This window comes from Lycium ferocissimum, chromosome 9 (genome assembly GCF_029784015.1).
Source record: "Lycium ferocissimum isolate CSIRO_LF1 chromosome 9, AGI_CSIRO_Lferr_CH_V1, whole genome shotgun sequence".
NCBI classification, from domain to species: Eukaryota; Viridiplantae; Streptophyta; class Magnoliopsida; order Solanales; family Solanaceae; genus Lycium; species Lycium ferocissimum.
In genome coordinates, this window is record NC_081350.1 from 28754489 (window position 1) to 28781353 (window position 26865).

At 34.1% G+C, this 26865-nt stretch overlaps 1 protein-coding gene and 1 pseudogene across 2 annotated transcripts; both read right to left on the reverse strand.

Moving 5' to 3' along the window:
• Positions 1-1643: 1643 nt before the first annotated feature.
• LOC132030168 (uncharacterized) lies at positions 1644-25205 on the reverse strand. Of its 2 annotated transcripts, none has more exons than XM_059419688.1 (5): positions 25048-25205; positions 6678-6889; positions 6048-6136; positions 5051-5164; positions 1644-2154 (listed from the first exon to the last, which is right to left on the reverse strand). In XM_059419688.1, exons 1-5 carry the CDS (start codon positions 25188-25190, stop codon positions 1939-1941), a joined length of 774 nt encoding a protein of 257 aa, XP_059275671.1. In that variant the 5' UTR covers positions 25191-25205; the 3' UTR covers positions 1644-1938. The 2 variants fall into 2 exon arrangements, with proteins under 2 accessions (XP_059275671.1, XP_059275672.1); XM_059419689.1 differs by lacking the exon at positions 25048-25205 and adding an exon at positions 7050-7191.
• Positions 15871-24798, reverse strand: LOC132029465 (uncharacterized; annotated as a pseudogene).
• Positions 25206-26865: the final 1660 nt, after the last annotated feature.

Genomic DNA, 26865 nt, shown 5'->3' on the forward strand with positions numbered 1-26865 from the left:
TTGTGAATATTTGATTTTCACCATCACTTTGTCCAGAACCACGCTCATTAGTCATTACCACCACTATCATTGCCAAAAATTACCCAAACTTACAGGTATGTCGCCAACCATTCCTACTGGCGACTGTATACGCCATGTTAACCACCACAACGGGCACTGCCAGCCACTATATAGAGGTTACCAACACTTCATACAAGCTAAAACTATTGGTCTTACCCCCATTAATGGAGATACACCTGTGAAAAAAGATTTGAAGAGAAAAACTACTCTTAGGGGAAATTTCTGGTTCTGTAATGGTGAATCTTAGAACTCAATATTATCGCTGGTGGTCTCAAGGCTTTTTTTCAACATTTCTCTAAGCCACTGTTGGTGGAAAAAACAAACTTACTGTTATTTCTGGTTATGTTATGATGAATGCCAGGAGTCAGTAAATTATAGTCCTTCTGCTGCTGTGTCTCTTGCATAAACCATTACATTGGCTTTGTTTATATGATAGAGTGGTTTGAGGGAACTCTAGCTTTGCTATTTAGACCTTTCTGCAAAACATTAATCTATATGACGAGTTTTGGTGCCCCTTTATGAGACAGGTCTAATTAGGTGCTTATCCCAATTGTCTTTGCTAACTTAATGCTTTTTCTCTTTTTTTCTTAGTTCATCCCTGGTGTTTATTGTCAGCCTCAAGTTTATAAAAAAATATTTTACTGTTGATAACAAATGGTTAAGACAAAAGAATTGATTATTCAATCATTTTATTTAGAAAATCACTCATTTGATTGGAGAGAATCGACAATATCCTATACCAGGGAAGAAGTTCCTCCTATAAAATTAATATGAGGCTATTCAAGTTAAAAGAGTTTTGTGAATATGGCTCCAGTTTGAGTTGCAAACATTCTTGATCTTATTATTTGGAATCATGACGAGGGATGTTGAGAAGTTAATGTGATAATATTTAAGGAATTTCGAGGGTCAATACAACTAATGTCTGAAGTTAGCAACCAAGAGGGGAGGTGGAGTAGACGGGATTTTGTCTCGGCTACAAAATAATTTGAGAAGACGTTAAATAATTTGAGAAATCTGAATATAGCTTAAATAGTAAGGTCAAAACTGACTACTGACTGCAATTCCTACTAGTATATTTTTTGGGTAAGGAATTAGTACCAGACACATATATGAATATATCAACAACATCCATCTTTGTTAACAGAAAAATGAATATCTGACGACTGATAGAGAAATTGAGTGCAAAATCTCCATTCTCAAGCACCTGGGCACTGCTGAAAGTCACTAAAATTGGCAATTTGCATCTGTAAATATGGTTAAGTTGGCTGCGTAGCTGCACATATGGTGTTAAGAATGGAAATAATTCTAATATTGAGTACGGTTTAGAACGACCTGGTTAGTTTATCTAGTTTTCCCAATTAAACAGTTTTTTCAGCTTACATTGGTTTCATTAATCACAAAAGTGTTTTGATTATGGTATAAGATATTACTTTACCATTAACACCGTATTAATAACAAATCGTTACTTCAAAAGGATTGATTATTATTGCATTTATAAGAAGAATCCATAATTTATAATTGGAAACGAAAAGAGATTCGATAGTCCAAATAAAATTAAGATGAAGTAGCAGGTTCATCAACACTGGCCAGGGAAACAATTGGAATACCAATAGCATTAAGCAACATAGATGAAGCCCCTGTAACACTCAACTACAAAATTCATGGTTACACTAGCAGATAATCATGTCTTCCGAGATAATTGCTGGATAATTCATCGATGAACGAGAAAACCAAATTACAATCACCATGATTACGACTACTACAATAATATGTCACTAATATTGCAAGCTTCCTTCATTTTTAAGATTATAGACCAAAAATGTATACAACTGCAGTTGGGTTTAACTCCTTTTTACCCCATGGGTCTGTAGTAGTGCTTTAGTTCCTTCTACCTTTATTACGCCTCGTAGGTACCGTTGTCCAACCATCCTCGTCCACTTCAGCTTGCTGCTTTATCACAGGTTCAACTATCATATCCTGGCCCAAACTTGACTGTGTTTCCATAGAATCAATTGCCATATCTGATGCATTGTTGCCCAAGTTCTCATTTCTGTCACCGCCATCATTACTACTATCGTCGTCGTCACTAGCATCCTGGAAAGTTTTGGAAAAAGGAAGCAACAAAATCAATCATCGTTCACTTAAATCCATAAAATTATTGAGCTTTTATTGTAGAGATTATTTAAAGCATTTTGCCTGCAAATAACTAGGGAAAAAAAGATGCAATACAAGGGCAATATTCAAGAGAGCAATAGTTTCAGTACAATGCACTTTTTCACTTGGGAATGATATTGGTCAAGATATCATCAGAATCATACTGAGATGGGAATTTATTTTGAGGCTGCTAAAAATAATATAAGAGGAGACGGCTGGAGAAAGTTCAAGACATTTCATAGAACTTCTAGCATCACTTTTGGGGCTAAAAGGAAATCAGGAACATTGCCATTTTGGAAAAACTCCCAACTAATTAATAGCAAGTGGAAGTATTAGAATAACGTTCCCATCCCCGGAGAGAAAAGTGTCATTTCAACAAAATAACAGCATACAACAATTATGGGTAGGAAAATTTACTTCGCATCCGGGAAAAAATCACGATCTTCCAGAATTTATTACAGATTCAGATGCATGGTATGAGTGGGTTGAAAGGAGGACAAATTTCTCGCAGATTCAATGATTCAGGTACCTGCTACCTCCCACCAACACGGGTACCGAGTAACTCTGTCCACTAAGACTTGCTAATGAAGTGGCTATAGAGGTTTAACATTAGTTGTACTCATTGTGTATGTGTCATTAAAAACGAGTATGGTGTTGAAGGATACTGGTGTTCCAGTGATGTTAGAACACTCGTCGGTGTTTCTGCTTGGAACGGCATCAAATAACTTTGACCTTGCTGCTTTAAGGCTAAAGTTGCATTCAAAGTTGGTAATAGCAGAATAATTGTTTGTTGAATGGATGCTTGGGCTGGTCAAGGCTTTTTGATGGACTTATTCCCTGGATTATTTACCTTAGCAGTAAACAACACTTCTTCACTGGCTGACTTAGAACCAATGGGTGTGAAATATCAACTTCAGAGGAAATTTTAATGATTAGGGGGTAACTAGGACTCTGAACTTTTTAATCTGCTGAGCGTGAATCTGCAGCTGTCAGATTTAGAGGATCATTACATGGAAACCCCACAAAAAAAGTAATGCTCTCTGTGAATTCTTGCTACATGGATCTTGTAAAGGTTAATAATCTAGCAAAGCCTTGGCCGAAAAAAAAAAAAAATGAAGGCCCAAAGTGCCCGTCAAGGTTGCATGTTTCACATGGATAGCAGGCAATAAGCTTGTCTTACACATGAGAATCTACAAAAGAGGGGGATCATCATTTATTTATTTTTAATCAGGGGGAGAGGGATTGTCCTAAAACAATAGTCATTTGTTTTTGCACTGTCATGTTACTGCATCTGCACGATTGTGGCATATCTTTTTGAATATGATTGGGTGGCAATGGGTCATGCCAAGTACAACAGGGAACCTTTTGAGATGTATAGATAGGGAGCTAGAAAGGCGAAGCTTCTCTGGTGGAACACTGTATATACCGCATTACCACTTGCATATGGTGGACTAAATAAAATGATATAAATAGAAGATGGAATGAAGATGTTTTTGTTTTAACGAAGTAAAAGTATTTTCATTCATAAACATGGCCAAACTGACCGTATACAAGGGAATGGAATGAAGATGTTGACAACGATAAAGGCTAATTGTATATTTTTGTTTTGCTTTTGGTATGGACAGTAATAGGTAAATGAGGTTGAAATAGTGCTACAGGTACCAGAATCACTACAGGACTACCTGAGGCTGACTTTTGTTTTTTTGGTGCTCCTTTGCTGATTTTGTACAGCTTTAACAGAACACCCTTCTTACAGTATTTTTTATAAAATATACCTTACCTTCTCCAACATAGAGTACAAAATCCTCCTATATTTCCTCTGAAAAGTTCAGGGAACTAAAGAAGTTGCAAGAAGTAACACTAACAATGTTACTTGTATTTGTTACCATTTTAAAAAAAAAAAAAAAAAAAATTGTATGCACACTTGCACAGATATTTCTTATTCAAACTTGTATGCACAGATATGAATCAGTGCTAATTCACTGCAAGATGACCAACCAGCTGTGGGACTTGATTTGAAATTTGTTTGAGATGAAATGGTGTATGCCAAGAACAACTACATTGCCAGAGAGCTCGCTTGCTGTATCTGGTGGCTGGTGTGTAGTGAAAGAAACCAAGGATACTTAGGTGGGAAAAAGGAGACTGTCCTTAACTGAAATATAAATGTTTGGTTTTGCTATATCTGTGGTGCAAAAGGCTGATGAATATGTTCTAGACACGCTGTTAGTGTTTCTCAGATCCTTACTGGAATTACATATGGAGTTGAATTTTTTGCCTCTTTTGCAATGTACATATTCAGCATTTCCTACTGTTGGTTTACATTAATAAAATGATTACCTGACTTATCAGATAGAATTCATATGTGAACCCTAACTAATTTGGGATCGAAGAGTAGGTGATTGATTGATATACTACCATGTTAGGCAGCATGCAAATCCTAGCAACCATTTTCAGATGTGAGAATGAGTAATCCAGCATTGTGATTGTCATGTTACAGAATGGTTGCATATCTTGTAAGGTCTTTTTTTATTCTTCTCAAGTTCCTATTTCCTAAGAACAAGCAACACAAGTGTAAAACCCACAATTACCTTCATCTCATACGGTTAAATTTTCACAAATACTTGATATGTGAATTAAGGCCTATATTCCTTCTACATAAATAACTCATTCAACGTACTAGTTATTTCTTTATTACTTTTTGTTATGCATGTGATAGGATACAGCCAACCTTATCAAAAATGATAGGATATAGCGAAATAAGTAGACCATCAACAGAGAAACTTTTCTACCAATCACAGACAGAATAAATATGCTGCCTATAAAAAAGGATGCTTACTTGTCTGACATAAGTAGCAGGTCTCCTCCCAACATTTGTTTCTCTTAGCACTTTGATTGAATTGAAGTTCCCTTCCAGACACTCTTCATGCATATACATCAATTTTTCTGCTACCTGATAGAGATCACAAATGTTGCTTTGTTATGGAAGCATACTCCACAACCTTACAGAAATGCATGATCACACTGAACAAACAAATCTCCAAGCAAGCTAGTATTTGATGATTTCGATCTGAATAGACCAGTGCGGTTCCAAATGATTCATATAACTGACCCCAATTCTGTCCAACATAGAGGCATAATTAATTTATTGATTGATTTGGAACAAAAAGGTCTTGGCCCTTCTAACATCACCTGTTTGTTAACCAAGACTCTAAAAGCGACAATGTGCAGCACCAAGAAATCCTTGATACCCACAAATTTCTAAAACGGCAAATGGACCTTATAACCCAACAAGCATCATCTAGAACTTTGACTGCTTGAATGATTACTTTAATATCTACAGATTGCTCCTTATGAGGAATTCAACCATAGAAAGCCGCTTGAAGAGGGAGACCTGCCTACGTTTTTAAAGCCTCAATCTTTTCTTTTCTTTTCTTTTTTTTCTTGAGAGAGGAAGATTGGAGCTTCAGTATTCTAACCTACAAAGCAAAACTCCAGTAATCCAAAGTTCCTCATTGAATGAGCACATATTTTTTCAAAGGGTTACAATACTCAACAAGGATAGGCAGAACTCCAATACATTCCTTCTCTTCTATTGTTCAAATTTCCGACTGCAAATAATTTATAATTAAAATAAGCAAAAAGATGAAATATCCAAGTTCAAACACAGGAATTCATAGTATTCATGAAAACAACTACTCGTGTATGAAAAACTGCCCCACTTAATTTCATTGTCTACAAGAAATCATTCCCAAATATATTTTCCAGGTTACGCTAATAGCCAAAAAGCCAACAGAGATAATACAAATTACACTGACAAGGAGTTAGCACTCTACCTCCTCAAGGCTGCCATCACTGACTTCAGTATTTAGAGATATCATGAACTCATCTAGAATATCTTCTATATCATCCATATATACTTTTTCTGCATAGGAAGGAACCCACAATAATAAATGAAAAACAAATACTTTAATCAAACAATAGAAGGGAGGAAACAAGGATATATTAGCAGTTTTAAACGCCTCTAATGTGATACTCCATCCTTTTCAATATCTGTTAATTTCCTTTAGAAAAAATGCCTTCTTTTATACTTACTTCAATTTTCAATATTTCCATTTTAATCATGTTTAACACCAGAAGACTCAAAGGTTATCTTTAGGGCCCGTTTGGCCATGGATAATTTTCACTTTTTCCGGGATTGTATCCTGGATTCATGTTTGGACATAGAATTGTTACAAAGTTCCAAAAACTCCAAACACCTGTTTTCACTCCAAATCACTCACAAAAATTCAACATTTGTCCAAACAAAACTCCAATTTCCAAATAACATTTTTCAACTTTTTCTCAAATTTCACATTTTTTATGTCCGAACGCCCACTTGACATGTTATATTCTAGAACTAAGTGTCTAGTAAAACTAAAACACATAAAATTAAAATAGAAGGAGTATTAAACAGCAAGAAGTACCTTTGGATTGTGTGAAAGCGTTAAAAATGTCAAGATTGAGCTGATTAGATTTTTCACGAGTGCCTCGACCACCCCACTCGTTTTCGATAGCCATTTGCAAGGCAGTCCATCTACACAGCACCAAACCAATGCCTTCTTGTAGCTGTGCAGCTGCCTCAGCCGTGAGTTGCTGAACTGATGCTTTGCTGCTACTACTTTCCATTCTAAACACTCTGCAAAAAATAAAGAGTCGTAATTGTAAAGAGAAACCAATAGGTCAATAGTGAATTTAGCTGAAAACTAGTGGATTTTAATTCTGTGTGGCTCGCGATTGGGAGATTAATGTTAAAAAATTGATTGAGAAAGGGTTGTTTTAGGGTTGAGGGGACTTACGGGTAGGGTTTTTGACGGAACAGGGTTTTGGATGCACGGGGAAAATGGTGGCGCGTGGGGAAGAAAGGAGTGCGAGGCAAATTAGGGCACGAGATTTTGTAGGAAATTGGCTGCTCATGTAACTACTCAACTAGAGTAGTCATCAGAAGTGTCCATTAAAATACCAACAAAATCAAAATTGAATTAGCAGATTGTTTAATTGAATTAATGGCCTGCTGAAAACTTGGGGTTAACTGGATTAGACCCATTAGACGGACCCAAAACATACACTACCAGAGGAATTACAGTCAAGTATTAAATTATAGCAGATCCATATACAAATCCAACTCACATACGGTGCAGTAAAAGAAAGAAATTGACAGTCCAATTAACAAGAAAATTAATGAAGCAGGACATACCCATGAACCAAAAGTAAGGTGAAAGCAAATACCTTGTGAACCGAAAAGAAGCAGTGGCAAACAAAAAGAGTGAAATAAAGGAAAGGTAGAGATAATAGGGTTAGAGCAATTTATTTGATAAAGAGGGAGTAAAACGGTTGATAGAGATTTTTTGATAGAGATATAGAAGCAAAAAAGATGTAGTTAGGTGAGGCCCGGGCTTAAGCCCAAGTTATAAAAATAAATATTTTAATTAAAGAAATATAATTTATGTCAGTAATAATTAAATTTCATATAAATATATTTTCAATATATAAAAGTAGAACTTTCATTTCGCTCCTTTAATATTTTAACTTTCATTTTGATGAAATTATTTATTTCAAATCAAATGCGGAGCTAGAATTTTACGTTTATAAGTTCTGGATCCTAATTTTTAAAAGTTATTTAGTTCTAAATTAATAATCAATACATAATTAATGAACTTTTAAGACAACTACAGAATTTGTATAGCGGATGGGGCTGTTCCTCCCTTAATAAGGGGTCACGGGTTCGACCCTGGATATGGAAAAATCTTTGGAGGGAGCGCTTCCCCGAATGGGCGCCACGCAATGCGAATTATCTGGATTAATCGGGCTCAAATGAGGATATCGGGCACCGAATAGAAAACCAAAAAATAGGGAAAATGAGGTAGGAGGTTCGACAACTCTTGAAAAATAGACCTTAAGAACAAAAAGTAAATTTGACTTTAAAAAATAAGATTAGGACCTAGAAGTAATTAATTAAAAAGTTTAAAATTTTATTGAAAACTTTTGTGAGGACTACAAAAGCCCCTTAGTTGTCCCTTATAATATATAGTAGTAATATATATATATATATACATACAAATTCTTTTTTACTATGGGAGTCGTTACTAGGTAATCTACTTGTGGGTTCTAAGAGAACAAAAGACCTACTCGTGTTGAATTGCTAGTCAAATGAGTGAAACTTTTCAAAAACTCTATTCTTATAATTTTGTTGCGAATACATTTATTGTATTTTATAATTAATTATTATGTTTCCATGAATCTTAATAATTGTATTTCAAGACTAAAGATTTAAACCACCAATATATGAAAACTCAACATGAACCAAGCGAAGTAATTGTACATTATTTTCATTATATAGGTGCAGATCTTATAAGTTTTAAATATTAATTACGTCTAATTATAATCTTAATAATGTTATTGAGATATCCCAAGGTTTGAAAAGACTCACGCAAACCAAACAAAGTCTTTAGAACATGTAAATGTGTGTCCGATATAATTAGCTGTTCAAGGGAGAAAATAACAAGAAAAACTCAAGATTGAAGTTAAGAAAGGTCATGTCTCATTAGCTATAGTGGCTTGGGCCTAAAAAAAAGCTCGTAGTACTCGTGCATCACGAAAATGGTGGAGTTGAAAAATAAAATGGCTAGCGCAAGGACAACATATTATATGTTATCACATGAGCCATCGCGAGGAGGGGCATGGGTAGACATTCCTTTCTCGCAATGCTCTCACGTCGTATTAAAGGTCAGAATTGAGCAAATTCGAAGCACATGATGGAGGTTGCATATTTAAAAAAAAATGGGGTAGGGAAAGTTAAGAAATGGCTTTTCAAAGGAGTGCAATCAGTTTACAGGAGTACCAAAGGAAAAGAGAGAAGTACCCAAAAGACTGCAAACATGTAAAAAGTTTATAGTTTTCTTCAAAATGCTACTATAACGACCCTTTGTATTTGCTAGTGCAAACAATAAGCCCCATAATATATGTATGTTGATACTTGCCTCTTTGTTTCTTTGTGTTGTTTCCCTATAGCTGAAAGGTCTGTTAAATGCACATTACTTCCTCCTGGTTCTAGCAATAACTATATGTATGTATTGTAATGACTGCTGTTGATAAATGCTAATGTAAAGTTAACACACTTTATTCTCTAGAATGGCTCATTCTGGCCAAAGACTACCTGCTGCTCTAATCGACGACATGTCTGGAGGAAGAAATAGATGGACAACACAAGAAGGAATCGCGTTAAATGTTTTCCAAAAACTTGTCAATATGATGAACGGACACATCCGCTACGTTAGAGAGGAAAACAGGTGTTATTTCCTAATTAAAGTGGAACTTAAAACATCGAAATCTACACAACACACTTCGAATTTGGAAGGAACCCAAGAAATGGAAATCTAGACAACATGGTCGAATTTTGGATGCAGGCAGAGTGTCCTATGTCATATATCAAGGTACCTTAAACTCTCCTACCCCTATTTTGGATGGAAAACGACAAATCCTCTTATTATCCGATTTCAAAAAAAAAAAATAGTCAATTCTCTGGTCTGCTCCGACCAAGCAATTAAACAAAATAGAGGGGTATATTTGACCCTTTTCCCTTTATTAAATTTTATAAATAGTGCACTGCAAGCAAATTCGTTCTTAGATACTTTTTTGGGGGGGGGGGGGGGGGGGGGGCAGTATGACCAATGTAGCTAAGGAACAACGCCCAATCCACAACAATCAAATACCATCACTGGAAAAGGTCAAGTTTTCTAAATCAAAACAGACAGCAACATATTAATGTTCCTTTGATTAGCAATTAATTTATTTAAAGATGCATCCAGGGGATGCAACACCCTATGTTGCTCGGACCCTTCACTTTTGCTGCCGCACCCGTGTCCGACACGGCACGACACCGACACCGACACCGACACCGGATTCGTGTCGGATCTGGTCAAATGACATTGGATACTTTGACCAAATCCATGGACCAATCTGAGAAAAAATTTGAGGCTAAATTGAAAGAAACTGAGAGCTCTTGAAGAGTAGACACTTATTGTATCTAGAAGAGTTTCAAGTTAATTAAAAATTAAAATTTAATTATAAATGAAACATAACTATAAAAAATTATTTTTGTTTTTTTATTTCTAGGGATAGATTTAGTTATTTTTCTTATAATTTTGAATTATTTTAGCCGAATCCCCGCACCCGTATCCGCACCTAGATCCGTACCCCCGAATCTTAAAATTTAGATTATGCCGAATCCGACCTCTAGATCCGTACCCGTATCCGACACTCGACACCAAGTCCGAGCAACATAGGCAACACCCACACATGCAGTATACATGAACTCGCTATGTAGACCATCGCACTATCACTTTTTATAACATCACACAAAACCCAACAAATCAAACAACAACCAAAAACGGTAAGGAAAACTATCATCTTGATACAGTATTGCACCATGCCTTTAACAACAACTAAGAAACATGATACTGAAATCAATATGCCTTTGTTGCTTAAAGTTATTAATCCTGCTAGTCCAGCCAACTAAACTATATTTAGGTATGAAATCATATCCAAAAAGGTGCAATCATGTATAAACATACGTTGACATTTTAATTAAGATCAAACGATACACGCAAACAGATACTGATACTTGTTTTAGGCATGATGAACTGATGCTAGGTTTGGTAAAGAATTCCAAGTAACGAACTGACATCATGTTAACAATAAACCATATAAGCAAACAAAAAGACTGAATGAAATAGCACACTATAAACCAAACTGAACCATCCAGAATGCCATTATCGATATCATAGCAGGCATGCAATGGATAGAAATTCTTTATATATCTTAACCAATTTGTAACTTATCAATGAATCATAGACTGAATCATATTTGAGTTACTTCATATGCCAGCAGCTTGGCTAGATTTGGATTTCGACAATGATTAAGTTAAATGGCAACAGGAGACAGGCCAATGTCTAACATACACTTAGTGAAATAGCGACTACCTAAACCAAAAAAAGAAACAGTTGAACCCATAAGCAACCAGTAATCGACCAATCTCACATTCGAATTATTCATTCAGTTGTCCAAGCAGTAAGCCGAGGCAAGTTTGAAAGAACTATTAGAATTAAGCATGAACAGCTTTAAACCAAACAGGCCTGCTGATGACTGGATAAGCTCACTCAACATCTATTTAACAATTACAAAGAAGGAATGCCAGAGGTCCAACTTATTTTACCATGTCTATTATAGTTCATGTATATATACCAAGTTCATATCCAAGCTCAAAAGGTTTGCCACACTGACACATAACCAAATTCAAAACATCTTCATCTGCATATCCGTAATAAATACTTTTAAAAGCTATCAGACCCAATCTAGATAACTTGGATCTTGCTGCAATTTAACTTATCACATGCTATCACTAATTGGTATAATCATCTTCGGATAAACTCTTACGAACACATAAATACTGAAATTAACTGGATTGAATTGAGACATAAACAGCTAAACTGTGAACTGGAAATTAAACCCTGAATAAAACATGAACCTCTAGATATCTTAACTATTAAACCGAAACTAAACTAACTAAGAGGGAAGTTATTCACCTTTTCCGAGTGCAGCGAAGTGGGTTTTGAATCTCCGATCTATACTCGAACACTTGTCAAATCCGAGCTTGCGATTCAAAGCCCAACCAACGCAAACGAAAAAACAGCGACTGGGTATTCAACACGGTTACGATTACAGATTCAGAATCCTTTCTTTTCCGATCTGTTCCTCTATTTTTTAGGGAGATGACGATGAAAGAGGGAGAGAACAGAGCTGGGGGCCGGGGGGGTGCGGCTAGAGGTTTCATATTTTGTTAAAAGGAAATGGGCCGGTCGGGTCGTGGGTTAATGGACTGGGTCAATTTTCTTTTGGGCTGGGTATTAAAATGTGGATTCATTAATGGACTGGTCCAAGAAGGTTTGTGGATTAATTGGAACGGATGAATCCACAATTTGGCATATGTATTTAAAATAGGGTCTTTGACATATATATACATCTTAAGGAGAAATATTTACGAAACGTGACGATAGTTTTATATTTACAAAACATAACATTACAAATCCTATACAAAACATGCTTTATATTTAAAAAAAAAAAAAAAAAAATTAAATTATTTTTTATTTTTTTAAAATCATTTTTTAAAAAAATATTTTTTTATTTTTTTTTAAAAAAATATTTTTTTTAATTTATTTTTATTTTTTAAAAAAATTAATATTTTTTTTTTGCTCAAAAACTTATGTATGAAAGTTGTATGAAATGTGTATATCTCGCTCAAGACTTAAAAAGTTTGCTCAAAATTTAGTATGAAAAATGTATGAAATGTGTATATCTCGTTCAAGGCTTAAAAATCCGCTCAAAATTGTGTGTATGAAAACAATATGAAATTTGTATCTTGCTCATGTCTTAAAATTTCGCTCACATTTTCATGTATAAAGTTCATGTTAGATTTACGTAAAATTAATACAACTACAACAACATTGTATATAACTTTGATACAACATTCAAGACTTAAAATAATCGCTCAAATTTTTGTGTATGAAATGTGTATATCTTGCTCAAGGCTTAAAAAGTTCGCTCAAATTTTATGTATGAAGAACGTATGAAATGTGTATATCTTGATCAAGGCTTAAACATTATGCTTAAAATTTTATGCATGAGAATGGTATGAAATGTGTATATCTTCTCAAGACTTAGAATTTCATTCACATTGTTTGTATATAAATTTCATATTAGGTTTCGGAAAATTAATACAACTACAACAACATTGTAACAATTTTCATACAATATTCGAGGCTTAAAGTTTTCGCTCAAAATTTTGTATATGAAAATTATATTAAAAATTTTGCTCACACATACACATTTCATACAACTTTCATACATAGAAATATGAGGTAATTTTTTAAGCCATTGAGCAAAAAAAAAAAAATTAATATTTAAAAAATATATATAAATTATTTTTTTTATAAAAAATATATATATTTTACCGGAAAAAAAAATAAAAAAACGAAAAATATATGAAAATCCGTCATGTTTTGTAATATATCGTTATGTTTTGTAAATAAGGAAAAACTATACGTTACGTTTCGTAAATATTTATAATACGTATATATACGTAGTTTTCCTTTAAAATATGGGGTTTTATAAATGGGTCTTTGACATATATATACATCTTAAGGAGAAATATTTACGAAACGTGACGATAGTTTTATATTTACAAAACATAACATTACAAATCCTATACAAAACATGCTTTATATTTAAAAAAAAATTGTTTTTAAATTATTTTTTATTTTTTAAAAATCATTTTTTAAAAAAATATTTTTTTATTTTTTTTAATTTATTTTTATTTTTTAAAAAAATTAATATTTTTTTTTTTTGCTCAAAAACTTATGTATGAAAGTTGTATGAAATGTGTATATCTCGCTCAAGACTTAAAAAGTTTGCTCAAAATTTAGTGTATGAAAAATGTATGAAATGTGTATATTTCGTTCAAGGCTTAAAAATCCGCTCAAAATTGTGTGTATGAAAACAATATGAAATTTGTATCTTGCTCATGTCTTAAAATTTAGCTCACATTTTCATGTATAAAGTTCATGTTAGATTTCGTAAAATTAATACAACTACAACAACATTGTAACAATTTTCATACAATATTCAAGGCTTAAAGTTTTTGCTCAAAATTTTGTATATGAAAATTATATTAAAAATTTTGCTCACACATACACATTTCATACAACTTTCATACACAGAAATATGAGGTAATTTTTTAAGCCATTGAGCAAAAAAAAAAAAATTAATATTTAAAAAAATATATATAAAAATTATTATTTTTAAAAATATATATATTTTCTGGAAAAAAAATAAAAAAACGAAAAATATATGAAAATCCGTCATGTTTTGTAATATATCGTTATGTTTTGTAAATAAGGAAAACTATCGTTACGTTTCGTAAATATTTCTCCTTAACATGTATATATACGTAGTTTTTCCTTTATAAATTTGAGTAAAAGACCATCAATTAATGATGGTCTAAAATATTACTTAATATAAAAGTATGTATTTATTAGTACTCAGATAATAAAATTATATGTCGTCGTAATAGCCGTGCAATAATATTTCGAAAGTCCACAGTAAATAAACACTATTATTTAATTATGCGAAGATAAATATAATGCGTGTGCGTAAGCTGGTAAAAAAAAATGCTGAAATGATAAAAAATGTGAATTATAATAATACCGGAAGCAAAATAATAATAATAATAATAATAATAATAATAATAATAATAATAATAATAATAGTGGTAGTAGTAACGGTAATAAAAGAAAAATAACAGGATAATGAAATGCCGGTATTAATAAAAGTTAATAATTATAGTATACATGAACTCGCTATGTAGACCATCGCACTATCACTTTTTATAACATCACACAAAACCTGACAAATCAAACAACAACCAAAAACAGTAAGGAAAACTATCATCTTGATACAGTATTGCACCATGCCTTTAACAACAACTAAGAAACATGATACTGAAATCAATATGACTATCCACAATTTCCGCAACACGGGGAATGAATGTATCCTCGGCGGATGCAAGTAAGATAATGTCCGTCATATAGAGCTTTGAGGAATGTACTAATAGCCATAAATAACTCTGCCTATGTGCAAAGAAAATTCATCAACAAGATGTCATAGGATTTTCAATAATGTATTAATGGCTTTAAATAACACCGCTTTGTAGTAGATTAACGATTATCTTAAAATAGCCAAATCCTCTAAATAAAAATGTACTTGAAAATTACCCACACTTGAATAGATACTGAGGATTCATATCGAAAATACCAACAAAATCAAAATTGTGATAATGTTTAAGGAATTTCGAGGGTCAATACAACTAATGTCTGAAGTTAGCAACCAAGAGGGGAGGTGGAGTAGACGGGATTTTGTCTCGGCTACAAAATAATTTGAGAAATCTGAATATGGCTTAAATAGTAAGTCAAAAGCCCATTCATTGACCGCAATCCTACTAGTATATTTTTTGGGTAAGGAATTAGTACCAGACACATATATGAATATATCAACAACATCCATCTTTGTTGACAGAAAAGTGAATATCTGACGACTGATAGAGAAATTATCATGAGTGCAAAATCTCCATTCTCAAGCACCTCGGCACTGCTGAAAGTCACTAAAATTGGCAATTTGCATCTGTAAATATGGTTAAGTTGGCTGCGTAGCTCCACATATGGTGTTAAGAATGGATATAATTCTAATATTGAGTACGGTTTAGAACGACCTGGTTAGTTTATCTAGTTTTCCCAATTAAACAGTTTTTTCAGCTTACATTGGTTTCATTAATCACAATAGTGTTTTGATTATGGTATAAGATATTACTTTACCATTAACACCGTATTAATAACAAATCGTTACTTCAAAAGGATTGATTATTATTGCATTTATAAGAAGAATCCATAATTTATAATTGGAAACGAAAAGAGATTCGATAGTCCAAATAAAATTAAGATGAAGTAGCAGGTTCATCAACACTGGCCAGGGAAACAATTGGAATACCAATAGCATTAAGCAACACAGATGAAGCCCCTGTAACACTCAACTACAAAATTCATGGTTACACTAGCAGATAATCATGTCTTCCGAGATAATTGCTGGATAATTCATCGATGAACGAGAAAACCAAATTACAATCACCATGATTACGACTACTACAATAATATGTCACTAATATTGCAAGCTTACTTCATTTTTAAGATTATAGACCAAAAATGTATACAACTGCAGTTGGGTTTAACTCCTTTTTACCCCATGGGTCTGTAGTAGTGCTTTAGTTCCTTCTACCTTTATTACGCCTCGTAGGTACCGTTGTCCAACCATCCTCGTCCACTTCAGCTTGCTGCTTTATCACAGGTTCAACTATCATATCCTGGCCCAAACTTGACTGTGTTTCCATAGAATCAATTGCCATATCTGATGCATTGTTGCCCAAGTTCTCATTTCTGTCACCGCCATCATTACTACTATCGTCGTCATCACTAGCATCCTGGAAAGTTTTGGAAAAAGGAAGCAATAAAATCAATCATCGTTCACTTAAATCCATAAAATTATTGAGCTTTTATTGTAGAGATTATTTAAAGCATTTTGCCTGCAAATAACTAGGAAAAAAAAGATGCATTGCAAGGGCAATATTCAAGAGAGCAATAGTTTCAGTACAATGCACTTTTTCACTTGGGAATGATATTGGTCAAGATATCATCAGAATCATACTGAGATGGGAATTTATTTTGAGGCTGCTAAAAATAATATAAGAGTAGACGGCTGGAGAAAGTTCAAGACATTTCATAGAACTTCTAGCATCACTTTTGGGGCTAAAAGGAAATCAGGAGCATTGCCATTTTGGAAAAACTCCCAACTAATTAATAGCAAGTGGAAGTATTAGAATAACGTTCCCATCCCCGGAGAGAAAAGTGTCATTTCAATAAAATAACAGCATACAACAATTATGGGTAGGAAAATTTACTTCGCATCCGGGAAAAAAATCACGATCTTCCAGAATTTATTACAGATTCAGATGCATGGTATGAGTGGGTTGAAAGGAGGACAAATTTCTGCTGATTCATCGATTCGAGTGCTGCGCTACCTCCCACCAACATAGCTAACTCTGTCCACTAAAGACTTGCTAATGAAGTGGCTATAGAGGTTTAACATTAGTTGTACTCATTGTGTATGTGTCATTAAAAACGAGTATGGTGTTGAAGGATACTGGCGTTCCAGTGTGTTAGAACACTCATCGGTGTTTCTGCTTCGAACGACATCAAATAACTTTGACCTTGCTGCTTTAAGGCTAAAGTTGGATTCAAAGTTGGTAATAGCAGAATAATTGTTTGTTGAATGGATGCTTGGGCCGGTCAAGGCTTTTTGATGGACTTATTCCCTGGATTATTTACCTTAGCAGTAAACAACACTTCCTCACTGGCTGACTTAGAACCAATGGGTGTGAAATATCAACTTGAGAGGAAATTTTAATGATTGGGGGGTAACTAGGACTCTGAACTTTTTAATCTGCTGAGCGTGAATCTGCAGCTGTCAGATTTAGAGGATCATTACATGGAAACCCCACAAAAAAAGTAATGCTCTTTGTGAATTCTTGCTACATGGATCTTGTAAAGGTTAATAATCTAGCAAAGCCTTGGCCGCAAAAAAAAAAATGAAGGCCCAAGGTGCCCGTCAAGGTTGCATGTTTCACATGGATAGCGAGCAATAAGCTTGTCTTACACATGAAAATCTACAAAAGAGAGAGATCGTCATTTATTTATTTTTAATCAGGGGCGGGAGGGATTGTCCTAAAACAATAGTCATTTGTTTTTGCACTGTCATGGTACTGCATCTGCACGATTGTGGCATATCTTTTTTAATATGATTGGGTGGCAATAGGTCATGCCAAGTACAACAAGGAACCTTTTGAGATGTATAGATAGGGAGCTAGAAAGGCGAAGCTTCTCTGGTGGAACACTGTATATACCGCATTACCACTTGCATATGGTGGACTAAATAAAATGATATAAATAGAAGATGGAATGAAGATGTTTTTTTTTTTTAAAGCAAGTAAAAGTGTTTTCATTCATAAACATGGCCAAACTGACCGTATACAAGGGAATGGAATGAAGATGTTGACAACGATAAAGGCTAATTGTATATTTTTGTTTTGCTTTTGGTATGGACAGTAATAGGTAAATGAGGTTGAAATAGTGCTACAGGTACCAGAATCACTACAGGACTACCTGAGGCTGACTTTTGTTTTTTGGTGCTCCTTTGCTGATTTTGTACAGCTTTAACAGAACACCCTTCTTACAGTATTTTTTATAAAATATACCTTACCTTCTCCAACACAGAGTACAAAATCCTCCTATATTTCCTCTGAAAAGTTCAGGGAACTAAAGAAATTGCAAGAAGTAACACTAACAATGTTACTTGTATTTGTTACCATTTAAAAAAAAAAACACTTTTTGTATGCACACTTGCACAGATATTTCTTATTCAAACTTGTATGCACAGATATGAATCAGTACTAATTCACTGCAAGATTACCAACCAGCTCTGGGACTTGATTTGGAATTTGTTTGAGATGAAATGGTGTATGCCAAGAACAACTACATTGCCAGAGAGCTCGCTTGCTGTATCTGGTGGCTGGTGTGTAGTGAAAGGTGGGAAAAAGGAGACTGTCCTTAACTGAAATATAAATGTTTGGTTTTCCTATATCTGTGGTGCACAAGGCTGATGAATATGTTCTAGATGCGCTGTTAGTGTTTCTCAGATCCTTACTGGAGTTACATATGGAGTTGAATTTTTTGCCTCTTTTGCAATGTACATATTTAGCATTTCCTACTGTTGGTTTACATTAATAAAATGATTACCTGACTTATCAGATAGAATTCATATGTGAACCCTAACTAATTTGGGATCGAAGAGTAGGTGATTGATTGATATACTACCATGTTAGGTAGCATGCAAATCCTAGCAACCATTTTCAGATGTGAGAATGAGTAATCCAGCGTTGTGCTTGTCATGTTACAGAATAGTTGCATATCTTGTAAGGTCTTTTTTAATTCTTCTCAAGTTCCTATTTCCTAAGAACAAGCAACACAAGTGCAAAACCCACAATTACCTTCATCTCATACGATTAAATTTTCACAAATACTTGATATGTGAATTAAGGCCTATATTCCTTCTACATAAATAACTCATTCAACATACTAGTTATTTCTTTATTACTGTTTGTTATGCATGTGATAGGATGCAGCCAACCTTATCAAAAATGATAGGATATAGCGAAATAAGTAGACCATCAACAGAGAAACTTTTCTACCAATCACAGACAGAATAAATATGCTGCCTATAAAAAAGGATGCTTACTTGTCTGACATAAGTAGCAGGTCTCCTCCCAACATTTGTTTCTCTTAGCACTTTGATTGAATTGAAGTTCCTGTTATACCCTATTTTAACCGGGATCAAAATAGTTTCTGACGTCAGGTAATTAGGGGTTATTTAAAGTTAGGAGTCCCCTAATTATTTATGGTGAATTAGAGTACCTAAAGTTAATTAAAATAATTATCTAAAGTTGATTTTATTTTGCAAAAGATTTTAGGTACGGGTTACTAATCTAGAGGGAAGGTATTAGGCGTCTAAATTCCATTAATAATGGTTAACCGACCGGACTTATGTTAATTAATTAGGACTAAAATATATGAATATAATATTTTAAATATTTGGGAAAATAGTTTGTAAATGTTGCTAAAGTTATAGTAGAAATGTAAACATACTGTTGTAGATAAAAATTGTAAAAGGATAATAGTTTGCATAAAAAGACCTCAATTATAAATAAACCACAAAGGAAGCTTAAAAATCAAGTTTTATTTTGAAAATTACTTTATTGCATCCTCAAGCTAATTTACCCCAAAACAGAGATCGAGAGCTTTGGATTCGCAAAAATGAATCAAGGTCGAGACAAAACCGATTCCCATCCTCCATAAAAATATATTCCAGCTGATTTGTAATTTTAAAATTGCACCTTAAATTTAAAGTCGAAATTTAGTAGGTGAACTCAATTAATGTATTGAAGGAAGCATTATTACTTTTTAGGACTTCACTAGAGTAATATCCCAATTATCCCCCCTTCTAAAGCTAAAATGTCCTAAACTCTAAGCCTAATATTCCTAGACAATTAAGATAAACAATCACAAGTTAAGAGAAAAAAACAAGACAAATAACCATAAGAGGAGAAATAAAATGCAGCCATCATTCCCCTCGGCTCCTCTCTTTTTCTTGCATTTTCAAAAGCCGAGAAGAATTGATGAAGGGGTGAATGTAGACTCTCGATTTGCCTTTTTGTTTCTGTTCGGATATACTTGAGAGAGCGAGAAAAGTGAATGCACATTCGAAGTCTAATGACGGCATAGGGTCTCAAAACGAGACTGCTCAGGCGATGAGAGTCTTTATGGAGACTCCGTTGTGCTCCAAAGTGTACATGTAAAGAAAGAAAAAAATAAAGATTAGCATAGAATTATCATATGATGAACTCAACGGATTTCAAACCAAACGAGAAGGCTGTTATGAAAGCACTATGACAACACTATGAAAAACAGATTTCAGACCAACAGAGAGGGCTATATATCCAATCATAGAATAAATGAGAAAGTGTTATTTCCAGATTTGTTTTTCATTGTTAAGTGACGGGTTAAAGTTTATTTTTCATGCATTGCCAACGGACGGTCTACTCCCAAAATAACAGAAATATTTCAACCACTAATAGCTGAAGCGAAGGGTACTTTTCCATCATCAAGAAAGTGAAGTTTTAGAAAAAAATGGATGAGAGCATAAAGGTCCAAGATATACATATCAAAAGCAACCACAAGAATTTGTGCCTTCACATACAGGAGTGAAAGGAAAACTCTATTTACAGCTAGAACATTCCATGATACAAAACGTTAGAATAGTTACACTAGGTATCATTTAAACAGGGTATGATCTAGATCGAAACTTGGGTTTAGCTAAATGCTTAAGAATGGGTCTTCATCCTATTCATTTCGTTTAGGTAATTCCAACAGTAATATGTAAATGTCTTATTTCATTTTAATCAACACATAAACAGTTATACTAGACAGAAAACTCAAAGCATGACTAATATGAATTTGAAAGCTGAAGAGATATGTCATACAAGGTTTAAATCCGAATCATTTCCCAGTTCTCTTAGATAGACTTGGATACATATTCATTTTTATAATTCTTGACAAACTGGTTTCTATGTCAAAGGACAGAAGGAAATCACACTCGCTCATTCGTGTTCAATAGAAACTAGAAACTGCAAGGCACAGGACATACTCAGGACGCAATCTTTCCAACTGGTACCACTATGCTTTCATCTACCAACTTCAAAACAAGTAGGGCATAATAGGAAAGCACAAACAGGAAAAGATATTGACTGGAACAGGGACTGAACTAACTTAACCAAACACATACTAAGTATACAAAAAAACGAACAGATTCAGAATAATGCAACAACTTTGCTGGATTTAAAACTCTCATGAACTCATTAAGAGGACAAACAGTTAGTTATTTATAAATCATGACCAAATATGCTTCGAAAACATACCAACGATGGGATTAGGCCAATAGGACTAAACGTGGACAAACTGCAGAACAGAGTATTTTGTTGTCGAATTCCTATATGCAACATCTAAACCCCATAACGGACCTTGAATACAATCATATTACACTGCTAACACATAACAGAGACTATTAAGGCTAATATAGGTATTGACAGATTCATTTCATGAATTTTCATAAGCAAACACTCGGATATGACTGGTATCATGGTCTAAGATATGTTTATCTTCATATAGGCATACTAATCACACTGAAAATAGAACTAAGTCTAATACATTATTGCCAATAGAACTGAGCACAGAACACAGATTTGAGATCTCATTGAATCAGCAACCAACATCGATATGTCGTATAATCATTTCATCACATCTAAACCTAATAAATTGCATTCATAACAGAATATGCTATTTCGAACAAAAGAACAGAAGAGGGACAGTGCCGACCTGTTTTGGGTACAGTGAACTGAGGCGACGAGGTCTCGAACCCGACGAACTCGAACTCAAAAAGGTCTTTCGAATCGAAATCGGCAGGACAGTATATCCTTCTTTAAAAAAAAGAAGTATGGTTTAATTTTTTTCGAATAATCTCAAAACGAAAGTAACGAATATGCCCGAAACAGAACGGGATTTGAATAAATTCGAGATTTAGAGTAAGAGTCGAAAATAGAAGTATTGAAGGTGGTAGAGTCGGTTGTTCCCCTAATCCGTCTTGAATCCCCCTTCGGCTGAGCAAATAAAAACGTATTTATAGGTGTTCCAAACTAGGGTTTCATTTGGGCGGGATTTTAAGTCAAATTGTTTCAAAATCAGAACGTTGGAGCCAATTCACGTGATTTGTTTCAGATGTTTGCCCCCAATGGACCGATTTTTCTATTCTTCGTGAAGCTATTGTGTTTTTAAGCGAAAACGAGAGACTCTTCCTCTGTCAACGACAGAAAAAGGCAAGCAAAGCAGAAGGAAAAAGACAATTTATGTGGAAATGGGGCGGACACAGACTGCTTTTCCTAAAGGGGATCTGCATTTTGCTAAAATGGAGGAAGAAAGGGAGGGAAGAGAATTGCACGAAAAGGGTATCTGTTAGTGTCTGTGCGCAGCTAAAGGAGGCTGGTATTTAGCTGAAAATGGAGGAAGAAAAGGGAGAAAGAGAGGCGGGTGAAGATGAGAGAGAAAGGGAAAGAGGGAGGCGGCTGAGTTTAGGTTTAGGAAATGGAAGAGGGATATTTGTTCAATGGGCTGGTCTGAATCGGGTTGGGCTGTGCGTTTGGGCTGCATATTAATTGGGCTGCTATTATGGCAGCTATGGCCGAAAATTGGGATAAGTGGGCTGATCGTTTGGCTTTGGGGAATTAATTGGGCTGAAATTGTGGCCATTCCTCCTTCATTTTAATTATTCCTAGGCTTCTAATTTAATAACTAGCACAATATATATTATGTGAAATTAATATGTAGAAAATAAAGACTTGATAAAGTATAATTAGTTTAACGAGCACAAAATCCGAAAATAAAATGACGATGAACCGTTTTGAAATTTGTGATAAGATAATGCTAGTAACGTTGATAGTAAAATAGTGAAAATTAATAATAGTGAAAATAAAGTGTTTAGCTCGTCAACAAATTTAGAAGCCCGACGAAATAAATTAGAATAAAGGAGGGACAAAATTGGGTGTCAACAGTTCCCTTCCAGACACTCTTCATGTATATACATCAATTTTTCTGCTACCTGATAGAGATCACAAATGTTGCTTTGTTATGGAAGCATACTCCACAACCTTACAGAAATGCGTGATCACACCGAACAAACAAATCTCCAAGCAAGCTAGTATTTGATGATTTCGATCTGAATAGAGCAGTGCGGTTCCAAATGATTCATAAAACTGACCCCAATTCTGTCCAACATAGAAGCATAATTAATTTATTTATTGATTTGGAACAAAAAGGTCTTGGCCCTTCTAACATCACCTGTCTGTCATAACCAAGACTCTAAAAGCGACAATGTGCAGCACCAAGAAATCCTTGATACCCACAAATTTCTAAAACGGCAAATGGACCTTATAACCCAACAAGCATCATCTAGAACTTTGACTCGCTTTTGAATGATTACTTTAATATCTACAGATTGCTCCTTGCGAGGAATTCAACCATAGAAAGCCGCTTGAAGAGGGAGACCTGCCTACGTTTTTAAAGCCACAATCTTTTTCTTTTCTTTTTCTTTTTTTTTCTTGAGAGAAGAAGATTGGAGCTTGATATTCTAACCTACAAAGCAAAACTCAGTAATCCAAAGTTCCTCGTTGAACGAGCACATATTTTTTCAAAGGGTTACAATACTCAACAAGGATAGGCAGAACTCCAATACATTCCTTCTCTTCTATTGTTCAAATTTCCGACCGCAAATAATTTATAATTAAAATAAGCAAAAAGATGAAATATCCAAGTTCAAACACGGGGAATTCATAGTATTCATGAAAACAACTACTCGTGTATGAAAAACTGCCCCACTTAATTTCATTGTCTATAAGAAATCATTCCCAAATATATTTTCCTGGTTACGCTAATAGCCAAAAAGCCAACAGAGATAATACAAATTACACGACAAGGAGTTAGCACTCTACCTCCTCAAGGTTGCCATCACCGACTTCGGTATTTAGAGATATCATGAACTCATCTAGAATATCTTCTATATCATCCATATATACTTTTTCTGCATAGGAAGGAACGCACAATAATAAATGGAAAACAAATACTTTAATCAAACAATAGAAAGGAGGAAACAAGGATATATTAGCAGCTTTAAACGCCTCTAATGTGCTACTCCATCCTTTTCAATATCTGTTAATTTCCTTTAGAAAAAATGCCTTCTTTTATACTTACTTCAATTTTCAATATTTCCATTTTAATCATGTTTAACACCAGAAGACTCAAAGGTTATCTTTAGGGCCCGTTTGGCCATGGATAATTTTCACTTTTTCGGGATTGTATCCTGGATTCATGTTTGGACATAGAATTGTTACAAAGTTCCTTAAAAAACTCCAAACACTCGTTTTCACTCCAAATCACTCACAAAAATTCAACATTTGTCCAAACAAAACTCCACTTTCCAAATAACATTTTTCAACTTTTTCTCAAATTTCACATTTTTTATGTCCGAACACCCACTTAACATGTTATATTCTAGAACTAAGTGTCTAGTAAAACTAAAACACATAAAATTAAAATAGAAGGAGTATTAAACGAGAAGTACCTTTGGATTGTGCGAAAGCGTTAAAAATGTCAAGATTGAGTGATTAGATTTTTCACGAGTGCCTCGACCACCCCACTCGTTTTCGATAGCCATTTGCAAGCGGTCCATTTACACACCACCAACTCAATGCCTCTTGTAGCGGTGCTTGCTCTCAGCCCGTGAGTTGCTGAACGATGCTTTGCTGCTACTACTTTCCATTCTAAACACTCGCAAAAAATAAAGAGTCGTAATTGTAAAGAGAAACCAATAGGTCAATAGTGAATTTAGCTGAAAACTAGTGGATTTTAATTCTGTGTGGCTCGCGATTGGGAGATTAATGTTAAAAAAATTGATTGAGAAAGGGTTGAGGGGACTTACGGGTCGGGTTTTTGACGGAACAGGGTTTTGGATGCACGGGGAAAATGGTGGCGCGTGGGGAAGAAAGGAGTGCGAGGCAAATTAAGGCACGAGATTTTGTAGGAAATTGGCTGCTCATGTAACAACTCAACTAGAGTAGTCATCAGAAGTGTCCAATATGAATTTCTTTTTTTCTTTTTTTTTTTTTAACACAAAAATGGAGTGGATTCATAATGGGAAAACATAACTAATTGTCCGCCCAACTCAAACTAATTACTCGCTCATGCCCCTCCCAAATTATTTTCGCTTCTGCCCAGCTCGGTCCAAACTAATTAGCCGACGTGCTCTTCTCGCTCAAACCCCTTCCTCCATGATATCATCACAGTATATTTATATACTATCATGGAGGAATAAGAGAAGGATTTAAGTAGTCCTCCATGATATCATCTCAGTATATTTATATACCACGATGGTACCATGGTCCTGAGGAATGCCTCATTGAAGGACTGAAGCAGTCCTCCATGATACCATCAGAGTATATGTATATAAGACGATGGTATCATAGAGTTTTTTTTGGAGAAAAGTGTGTCATTTTTAATAAATGAATATGTTTATTGATAGTACCGTCTCAGTATATTTATATACCATGATCGTATCATGAGAACTCACAGAAGGACTGAAACATCTTTCGTGATACCATCTCAGTATATTTATATATCATGATGGTATCATGGAGGACTAAGAGAACGATTGAAGCAATCTTCAATGATATCATCTCAGTATATTTATATACCATATTGGTATCATAATTGGGGGCATCTCGGGTAAATACTTTTAATCTTTTCTGGGGGTAGGAAAGTAATGAGGGTATGGGCGGGCAATTATTTTGATTTAAGGGGGCATGCGTGATCTTTCCCCGTAAATAAATAGATATATATGGCCTGTTTGGAAAGCTACCCATGTAACTGGAATGGAATGTAATTGGGTGTAATTCACATTTTGACATGCTTGTAAGGCCAAGTAATTACATGGTCAACATGTAATTGGGTGTAATTGGAAGGGTAATTACACTCTGCAATTCTCAATTGGGGGTTGAGAACTATGTGTAATTACACTTTGTAATTACAGAGTTACTTTTTATTTTTTTCTTTTTATTACAATTTATTTTCTTTTTAATTTATTCTTTATTTATATTAGTTTAATTTCTTTTTTATTTTTACATTTTAAATTATTTTCATTTTTTAAAATATTTTTTTCTATTATTTATCTTTCATTTTCTTTCTCCTCATTTCCAACCTTTACTTTATGTGATTCCATGTAATTGCTCTTATTTTTTTTATATTTTTTCTTATTTTCTTTATTTAGCATAACTACGTTATTATTCTAATTTTTGAAACTACACTTCCTAATATTATAAACAATGAGTCATTAGCAAAATTGACATATAACGAGTGATGTTATTAAAGTGAAATTTTGTTGTTGAATAAGGTTATAGACTTGTATATGTTTTCGTTTTTGGTTGAGAGTGAGACTTATATATGTTTTCACTTTCTTTTGAATTATATTTACTTAACTTATATTCGAACTTATTTTATGTTTTGTTGGAATCTGACATAAAAGTATCATGTTAAACTTTTTTTTTTTTGGATTTCAAATTTAGGTTATATTTTCTATTTCAATTTATTTGCTTTAGTACTATTCACTTATTGTTTTACATTTCATGTTGTTCGTATACCACTTACGATGGTTTTTTTTTTTTTTTTTTTGACAAACATTTGAATAATGTTATGACAATATATGTATAAATATTAATCTTTTTGTCAATCATCCAGCTCATTG